The sequence below is a fragment of the Trachymyrmex septentrionalis genome, unplaced genomic scaffold (genome assembly GCF_001594115.1).
Source record: "Trachymyrmex septentrionalis isolate Tsep2-gDNA-1 unplaced genomic scaffold, Tsep1.0 scaffold190, whole genome shotgun sequence".
Taxonomy (NCBI): domain Eukaryota; kingdom Metazoa; phylum Arthropoda; class Insecta; order Hymenoptera; family Formicidae; genus Trachymyrmex; species Trachymyrmex septentrionalis.
In genome coordinates this window covers 602,908-613,511 of record NW_017305072.1, presented here as the reverse complement: position 1 = coordinate 613,511, position 10,604 = coordinate 602,908, and the positions used below count along the sequence as shown (strand labels likewise).

The following is a 10,604-nucleotide window of genomic DNA, read 5'->3' as shown; positions in this document are numbered from 1 at the left end:
TGGTACCAGCGCGTGGTACCAACAGATGAAAACGACAGTGACATTCTTTTTCCTACAAATGATGACCGGAGGCTAGCTACGCGATGCTGTTACGTTTCGTCATGAACGTAATTGTTACTGCAAATATTTCTTTCGAAAACAGGCAATCGCCGGTTTCTAAAATAACCGTGACGCTTAACGGTACGGAAAGCTTACCCTGCAATGCGTGGCGTCTCCCAAGCGCTTTTTGCGCTGTAAAACCGTAAAATCGTTTCTTCAGTACGACAGTTTCTTGTTTGCTGTGCGAGCGCGCAATGAAACGGCTGGGAACAGACGGATAGGGAGGGCGAAGAAAAACGGTTTCACGACGCGGGAAGTAATGGTGACACGATGACAAGCGTAACGCGTAATGTAATACGCTCGTGTAATTAGAGATGCTTCAGCGCGGAAATACACGAGCGGTTGCATTGTGCGCGGCGTTGTTTCAGGTTTGATCTTGACATTATTTGAAGGTGTAATTTAATAAACCGCTACGCGAAATAATGCACCGCTAAAAGAGCCGCAAATCCGTTTATTCATTTCGCCGCTACATTTCTCCGACGTTTCCACGTAAAATCGTCGCGGGAAATAGGTGAGCCCGGCGCGTACATAAAGATACGCGAGATAGAAAAGAGGATTATATGTACCATTGTTTCACTTCTCCCGACGTTATTTCGTCGGCGGTGGAGTGTTTTAAACTTGACTCGGGGAAAACGGGGTAACAACGACGCGAAATTACGGCCGGTGCTGCGCGTTATGCAGATCGTATTGTTGTTCCGGCCTGTTCCGCCTGCGATATTGCATCCAGGATACATATCGATGACGAATTTCGAACCGTCGTATTAATAGTACCATGAATTATTCCGTTGAAATAGTTTTAACTCCATTGAGTATTGTACCTAACCAAATGCAGGCAAATACGTCATCGGCAAACCTCATGTTGTTTACCATCGTTTCGATAAAGTTGACTAGCATCCGTTCTATTATCTGTTAGATAGTACGTGGGTTTACGCAATAGAGAACCATTGACCAATAATTCAACGTATTATGGCAAATGTATTTTCGTTAATTAATCCCACATTCATATATTTTTTAACCGCAAATATCTATGAATACGCAATACAAATTCTAGAATGGATTACTCTTGAAATTTCAAATCTACATCGTTACACGAGATTATTAAAACGTGTAGGATGCCGATTCACGAGATTACTAAGAGTTTAATTTTAGCTGTTATTGTCTTGTCGTTCAAATTTATCTCTGTTTTTCATTGCAAAATTAACGCTGGACTGAAATGTGCATGGTATAATTATGGTCGTCGGTTAAAAACATAAAATCTGCGTTAATACTATTATTCCTTTATTCTATTATAAATTTTTTACAGAGAGCCCCTGTGTGATAATGAAACTGAATTATGCAAGACTCACATGAAACACTAATTCACATTCATATTTCAATACATGATACTCTGCATTAATTACTAAATTTCCCCCTCTGATTTTTATCGTGCAAGCTAGGATATATGAGCAGTCGTGGACACAAAATTTTTTATGCAAAGTGTTGTGAAATATAATGTTTTAAAGTACATTTTTCAAAATGTAAAATCACGAACGCGCTTCGAAATCAGTTAAGGGGCACTCGCGTCGATGAAAGAACCGCATTTGCAGGACAAAGGAAAGTCGCTAAAATTTTCACTCGGTATCTGATTACTTTTTTCACAGGCAGATTTTATATTCTCTCATAAGCCTGCGCGCCTGGTTTAATTATGAATCCCGCTGACTGTTTTATTACTTAAATAAAGCTAATGATAGGCGCCTTTGTCTATATAGCTACTTGTAGTATACAGAAGTTTCAAATCGTTAAAATTCTACCCGTAACGTGCATATCCGTCAACTATGACATCGCGGTAATCCTTTATTCCGCTTCCTCGCCGAAACCATTCGTTTCCCATTCGATAGATACTCCGCTAAACCCGCAATTTTTAGATCGACGTTACAGGGAGATCGATAGGTCCGACAACGATGTACTGCCAGTAACGAATGGGGCGCGACGTTTATATCGGAGGAAGACCGATCGAATTAATCCTGGCGAATTGAGATAAGACAATGATTTGCGGGTCGATAGACTCGTCGATTTGACAAAGCGACCAACAGGTGCGCCGACGCTGGGGAATTCTCTTCTATCGAAGCCGCGAGCTATTTATTTTTGCGGTGTCTGCATTGTTTCGCGATACTAATGACATAGAAGAGTATGTTCTCGTCGACGGAGAAGATTTTCTGCGCTGTGTAGATGCACATATAAATCATGCAACTGAAAATACGACTGAAATTAATGCGATCAACGGATGCGACACGACAACGATATCTCCTTTTCTCTGAATATACACCGAGAATTAACCTGATCGTATTATGTGTCAAAACAGAATTTCATATAATATAAATCGTAACGACTATAGACTTGCGCATTTCTTTACTGCATGGAAAAATTTATTTCAGTACGATTTAGTTCAAATTTATCTATATAGATAAAGCTAAAAATTTAACTATATAGATGGAGATCTGAATATAATTTTATTTGGATCATCCAAATAATTATATAAAATGTTTAAATTTGTTGCTAGAGCGTTAAAATTTTTTACAGCATTTTCACAACGTTTAAGCATATCTATATAATTATTTAAGTAATCGAACAAATTTATTTTCAAATCTGTATCTATACTACTAATAATTTTTAGATATTTTAGCTAAACCGTTCTTTCCGCGCAGCGGCGCGACAAGTTTGCAATCGTTGAGCTACCAGACTAAACTAATATTCTCTGCATATAGCACGGGAATTAATAACTTCCGCACGACAGGTAAACACAGTAAAAATTAATGTGCTGTATATGAGTTGCGTTGCGTAGAATATATTTAATTCGCATTCTATTAATTATTGTTCAATATATTTCGTCGCACTATTTTATCACTTGATTACAATTGTTGTTAATAATATAAACTGAATCCTCGTTGGATTAAATTCTAATGATACAGCATCCCATCAAGTTGGCCAATAATTGTAATTATGCTTCTATCGATAAGTACATATTTCATGTACGTATCGAGTATGCCGATTATATCGGATACTTCCAGCTTTCAGTAACGTGTATCGCGAGTGATGGACTTCATGCGTAGTTTGCATTATTCCTATTACTGATATATCCATTATAAATTAAATATAAAGTGTAATCAAGCCTGAACGGATTTGCTGTTTAAAATGCAGACGATGCGCTGTTATATGCGCTGTATCGCGAGATTATTGTAACCCGCACGTATTGGACGATATACGAGGAAATTAAATGGCGAGCACGTTGCTCTATTGCTTTACATTATCCTAAGGCGGGACATCCTGCTGAAGTATTAATAATTACGACGAGTAAGATCTTTCTTGTGCGGGTAGAGAAGCCTGGCGCCAGGATAACTCATTAAAAAGTTTTTCTCCAAAGGCACTAATCCTTTTGGGGTGAACTTGGGAGTCATCAAATTATCAGCCCCCGAGTTCTGCGATTACGGGTGATGGTAGATGAGAAGATCATTTTGAAACTTTCGCCCTCGGAATGCTTTTGCTACTCTCGCATTGCTTCCCACCGCGACACGGGTTGTTATTGATCGTCGCTTTAGCATGTTATTAACTCCCAAAGTAACATCGGCAAAACGTTCCTACTCTCGAGCATCTACCAATGGAAGCTAGCACTAACGGTCGTTAACGAAGAAGAGAAAAAAAACCGTAGATGATTCACACCGCGACGCTCAAATTTATCGCAATTAAAATCTTACTTTACCAAATTCGCGTACTTATAATACTTAATAATAAGATCGTTTATTGTTACGCAAAAAGAACGGTTTGATTGAAAAATATCTAAAAATTTCAGCTAGAGATACTGATTTGAAAATAATATTATTGGACCATCAAAACAATTATGTAGGACGTTCAAACTGGTTGCTAGAATGTCAAAAACTTTTGTGGAGCATTGCTCATCATGTTTAAGATTTCTACGTAATTATTTTGATGGCCTAACAAAATTATTTTCGGATCTGTATCTAGCTAAGTTTGTAGATACTTCGGCAAAGTCGTTCTTTCCGTGTAACATATAAACTGTAGAAATTGTAAGAGTAATGCGAGTGGAATGAATATGTAAAACACATGAGACGAAAGACAGTGAAGAATCTAGATATTCTAGATCTAGATGGCGAAATGTAAAATGTCAAGAGAGAAATTTAAATTCTAATATAAAATTGGATAAAAGATATTTATTCACATTCAAATATCTAGACTTCTGCACTACTATTTTCACTACAAAATTAAACTTTGTTGAATTTATTTAGGCATACACTTATTTAAATTTATTGAACTATTATTTTTTAATAATGTCTGAATATCTTGCAGTCTGCCTTCTTTACCTAAAATATATCATTCCATTATTAGACTAGAATATCACTATATTAATGGTACTCCTATTCTCTGGACGTTCTTGTTTGAAATTTAGCGTCAGCACGCTGTGACAGATGTTCCGCATTGAATCACCGTTATTGATATTTACTTTCGGCGAGTTCGGGAATAGTCGTTGTTATTTCGCTTGCCTACATCAATATAATTCGCTCAGCGAGCATGTCGTCCCAAAATGCCATCTATAAATATCTCATGCGTATTTTGCGTACGCGTAGTAAAATATTCAACACGCGGTGAAATATTTCTAACGGGATCCACACGGACTAGCGACTACCGGGTAGTCTTTACAAGAAGGAGGTTTTACCGAAAGATGGAGTTAATTAAAACTTCCGTCCCCGGGACGAGGGTTAAACTTTAAAGTGGGATAATTAATTTATATGTGTAACGTGCCGCTGACGTTGCACTGATATTCATTAATATAGTACGCGGCAATACTGATAGTGTCCTCACGCTCGTAACACACGCGCGATTTACGAGGAGTGTGTCAAGCCCTCAGGCGTGCCGTGCTCCCGTATGCTCATAAATCTATTTCGCATCTTCTTTCCAGGTCCAGGCATTCCATTCACCGTCCAACATCGAGACTCGTCGCCTCCGAAAATGTATCGGATAACGCGTCGTCTTCGTACTCGATGGCGAATCCCACGAATTATTCTATCATAAGACAGCATACCGACGATGCCAGCTGTACACTACATACCGCAAAGGCCGCTTGCGTGCAGGCACTGCTGTATTCGAAATACGATCGTAAGAGTGCCTCACAGAAGCAGCCTCAGAGGTTGGTCGATATCTCTCTCGCGTACAGTCTGCACAGGAAGCCAGGTCGGAACGTACGTCATCCCACGTTCGGCGCAAGTGAAAATTTCCTTCGTCTCGCTCTTTCGCCCCCTTGCAACCTGTCTATCATTTCCCGCATTTCCAGCTTATCTTGCACAACCCCAATTGATGATCATGCATTGTACATCGTTAAATCCATAGCATCAAATTTAACTTGTAATTTAAATGTAAGTCGCCACTGCTCCTACTAAATATATTATTATTTTTTTACTAAAATAATTAAATTTGACGTTAGAGATTTAATAATGTATTTATATTTCAACTCCGGAATCCTACTCGTACTTTTCATTACTCTGGATGAAAATTCATCTATTAAGTAAGAATTTTTTACATTTTTTTAATGTCTACTTTATAGATGCAAAATGTTAGAATAATTGAGAACTAACTATTATGTAAATAACATTAAATAATTCTATTAAATGTTATTTCAGAAATTGTCAAAATTTTATTAACAAAACTATACTAAACTTAAAAAACACATGAGTGAAAATCCACTTACAAAATTAAAGTTATGAAGTACAATGAAAAAAATGTACATTTTAATAAATATTTATTTGAGAATTGTACTAATAAGTATTTATTAAATGTAATAATAAGTATTTATTAAATGTAAACATACATTTATTTTTAGCACAAAAACCAATTTAATGAAACTTTTTTAGAATAAATATTTATTTACTGTAAATGTTTAGTTAGTACTATTAACAAAATATTATTAAAGTTTAATAAATAATATTTCTCTGTGTGTAATAAAGAACTTAGTGTAATAAAATTTAAAATAATCAAATTAATAAAAATAACATAATATATATTTTTCCACAAATGCAAAGTGTTGGTTAAACTTTAATGTACCGCCATTTATTATGTTATAATTCTTATATTCTGCTTATTCTAGAATCTCGTTGCATCCTTATTATTCATCCTTTTTAGATATTTAGATATCCGACTGTTATTCGAGTGAATAAATACATTATCGTTATATTCTATGCACCCTGATATTCTCCCGAAATTCTCGATAAAAGCCATCCTAGGAGCCACGTCGGAACGAATCATCTGTGAGTATCGGGCAACGAGATTAAGTCTGACGCCCACTTTCCGATGTTGTCTCGTATAATGAGATCGTCTTGGGGACGAGATTACCTCCAACGTTAATCAGATTACGATCCGCGCCTTAGTACGTAACGTTTAGCTTAGCAAGTTGTGCTTATATCCATTTTAGTTTACGGCGCGGGTATTAAAAATCATTCGCTCAGACACTCGGCGAATGCTCTTTACAGTGGTATTAAAGCGAACGTAAGTAAATTATCGTTATCCATAGAAATAACATACCGGAGAAAATCCGGATTAAGTGGAAACAGCACTTAATGGCTCAGTCAGTGAATCTGTCCGCGGCTGGTCCGGCTTTTAGAGTGGTTCTCTTTAAATTAAACCCGACATTCGCGTTATTTCTCCTATTTACGTTTCATCGTGAATTACACCGGGTATATTCGGTACACGTTAACACGCAATGTTTCGCTGCCCTTTAAGCGTAAGGTAGTATACCGATAACGATGTCGCTGATTATAACGATATCAAACGCTTTGATCGGAGACATACAAACTAAGCGTCGAAGTAGTTAGAGATGTACAACGCGGACGCCGCAGTAGTATAACATATCCGCTACGGCAGCCAGAAGACATGCACGGCATTTTCGAACGGCGTTTACTGTAATTTCACACCGTGCCGCAACATCGCGGATATAACACGATACGCTGCGCCATAACATTATTTTATGCATTATTACATTAGGTAAGCATTTGCGATACAATAATAAACTTTACGATTGCACTGCGCCTGGCGTGGAACGATAAATCCGACGTAACGTCGTATTACGTAAAATCACGTTACATTTCCATTAAATTGTGTAATACCGCGTGCTCCGCCACTTATATCGAAGCGCTCGTACTTACGTATCTACAAACGACGAGCGATGCCTGATAAAATCGTATTAGAGAGGCAGCCGCGTTCCGGCGGTGCCTTTCCGCGCGCAGTATCGACGTGCGGCGTCTTATCAGGTCGCATGGCGTCTTATCGAGGTCGTATACGGGCACACGAAGGACGCTGACTTTTGCGGACGATTGTATCTCACTCGAGTTGGAGTTACGTTGAAGTGGCCCGCCTGGATATTAGGTAGCGAGCCCTCGACGTAAAAAGCCATTCCTTCTTTCCCCTCAAACGCCGACACATACGTCGCGCACATAAGCACTGTCGCTATTTTACGAAGCGGCAGGTGCTAGAATATCCCGCGAACGGTGTGGGATCCAGGGGATCTCGCTCTTTGCGACCTCCTTCACGCGCATTCACACAAAGACGCCGAGTCAGGGAGAAAAAAAATAAGAGAAATATATCTATTATTAGAAGTCCGACCTACTTAGCGTCTTTAATCCAATTTTTCCCAATCCTGTACACTAAAAGAAAAATGTTCGAAATTTCAATATTTGTTTAAATAGTGCCAGTTGAATATTTACTAAATGTAAACACATATTTATTTGATACAAGAATCATTAATTTAAATATTATATCTTTCATTTTGTTTTTTAAATATTTATTTTCGGTAAATAAATGTTATTATTGTACTATCACAAACAATTATTTAGTAAAATTTAGTACATTTTTCTCTCAGTGTAGAGACGAAAAAAGCGTATCACATAAAAGAATACATCCTGCGTAAGAGATTAAAGATTATTCTCGTATGTACATATCTGGCATCGAAAACCGAAGTGAAATTAATCGATTCGAGTTATTACACATGTTCTGGAACTATCTCTAGAGAAGCATTGTACGATGGTATGCGGATGGATGGATAGATTCATCTATTATGAATCGAGTAGAATTTCACAAACGCTGCAAATACGTAGAAATTATTTGAACCAGATAGATAGTCAAAACTTGACAGTGCACGATGTGACAGATGAGGAGGATGTCAAAATTTCACAGTACAAGAGTAAATACGTTAGAATAATGTAATTATATAATTAAAGAGGAACGGAATACGAGACTAGAATTTTTTCTAGAATTCTTTTCTTTATTTTACATTATTTCGCAGTAGTAATTCACAAATGATTCTGCGCGCATGTTTTAATGATGTGAATAACTGACCTCTTTTCTAGGAAAAGTTAACAATATTGAAAATTCTTAATTAATATTTTTAATTTCAAAAATACGCTTCAAAAGAATAATATTCTCTTATTAAAAATAACATTAAATATTATATCTAAATAGAAAAATGCCTTATTCGGTCTGACAATTAATTAGCATCTTAATGCCTAATAATATTTCGGTTTAACTTATACACCTATATACATTTTTAGTTCTATAAACTGTCGATTATTAATTTTCGGTCTTGAAATGCAATTAAACTGGAATAGTAATACTACAAATTAAATTGATATACAATTTAATGATAATAATGCTAACAAGCATATTTTAAAAACACCAAGAATTTACAATAAAATACTGTAAAAGATTAAATATTTAATATGTATATTAAAAGCAAAGTTAAATATATTAGTGTTATTTAACTAATCGTTCCTCAAATTATTACCTATATACGGTTTCATCGACCTACTAATATAGTGTTTTAGCGAGTAAGGCGGAGGAAGAGGGATCGGTGTGCTCGAGTACAAGTGCATCGTACTCGACGTTCGCGGAGCGGAAACCAAGATGTGCCCGTGTAATGTACGACCGTCCCAGCAAATGCATAGTTCCACGGCTGTCGGGGTCAAGCGGTATTCTCGGCGATGGCCTAGGAACTTCGTGCGTGAGGTACGAGCAGACACGATTTCCAGTCAAACGTACGCCTGGTATACATACTACGGAGCACATCGATAAAGGGAGAGATCGTGGCAAAGGCCACGCTAGTTGGTTCGGTTGCTCATGGCTATCACAGCATCGCGCCATAGAGCGGATTAGATGACCCCTTTGGCACGTTAATTGCGCGATATATATTTGCCGCGCGCGATATGTTCGCCTCATTAATGAATTCCCGTTTTGGTGATCGAATAATTACGCTTAACTAGACTACACTAGTTATTAGATGCGACGAGGAGACGTATATTCATGCGCGAATTACTAGGTGCACATGTAACGTACCTGCAGACACCCCCATCGTAATTGCGACTACATATTTGGGGATTTAATATCGAACGTTAAACGTACCCTTTGTACATGTCCAAATCCTTTTGCCGTTTAACATGAGTCATAGCAGACTCGGGCTGCATTTCGCTACATTTGAGCGAGAGCGCCTCTCTTCCTCTTAACGCTCAGCAATACGGTTGCATGTTAGAAAGTAGTCCTCTCGAGCGGGTAGAGTGTACGTTACGAGCGGAGGGCTTAATTGCATAATTGCATGTCTGAAATTGTGTGGGTGTATAATCCAGTAGCGCGCGTGCTTAGCGGGTCGACTCGAAAATATACTGAAACGGCAATGGGCGTGTACAGGCCGTTACATAGATTGCATCATTAGTACGTACAAATGGCTCATTTATCCGTGATCTTGTTCATAAAGGTCCCGATTGTCCCTGTATCTCTTGATTTCTCTCTTCCCCCCCTTCCCTCCCTGTTTTCTTTGGAAATTTTTAACGTCGGACGACACGCCACACGTCGATATAGATTACAGCGTCGATGGCAAACAGTTTATGGATCTATTGCGTGATTGAATAGCCACTTTAAAGTTACGCGCACTATACTGAAACGGGAGAAAGTTCCGAAAGAAAGTTTTCCCATCGTCTCTGGAATTTTTTTAGTAGAATAACTGTAAAAGAGATGCAACGCCTATGGAAGGCGTACGACGTGCTCGAGCTCGAACTTTTCGAATATCCTCGAGTGGGCACAGAGAAGAGATTCGTGAAAATCCCTCGGGAATAAAATATTATAATCCGAACGTAATATTAGGGAACGTTAAACGTATTGCAGATTTTATGTGCCTACGTGGGCTTTCCAATTAAGTCACAGACAGCAAATCTATTCGCGTGGAAATTAATTAGTGACAAGAGATTATTAAATGGGCATGGAAAAGAATTATGAATTTGCATTTTTGCAAGAACGCGGGAATAGTTCTATAAATTCTTCACGGTTTTAAATTTTATTTGTACTTGATTACGGAATAGATGTATGAAACACACGAACTTAACTAAAGTAACATGCATTTTTCTAGGATTTATGTAATTAATATCGCTTCTCATTCGAATTCTCGCGCAGCTGCATCGCTTTTATGTCACACGAATTGT

General features: G+C 37.8%; 1 protein-coding gene across 1 annotated transcript in view; it reads right to left on the bottom strand.

Moving 5' to 3' along the window:
- LOC108747045 (nephrin) overlaps positions 1–9,596 on the bottom strand; it is a 106,305-nt gene extending 96,709 nt beyond the window's left edge. The window contains exon 1 of the mRNA XM_018484276.1: positions 9,535–9,596. Within this exon, the coding sequence (XP_018339778.1) occupies positions 9,535–9,596 (62 nt within the window). The remainder of the gene's footprint in view (positions 1–9,534) is intronic.
- Between the last annotated feature and the right edge of the window lie 1,008 nt (positions 9,597–10,604).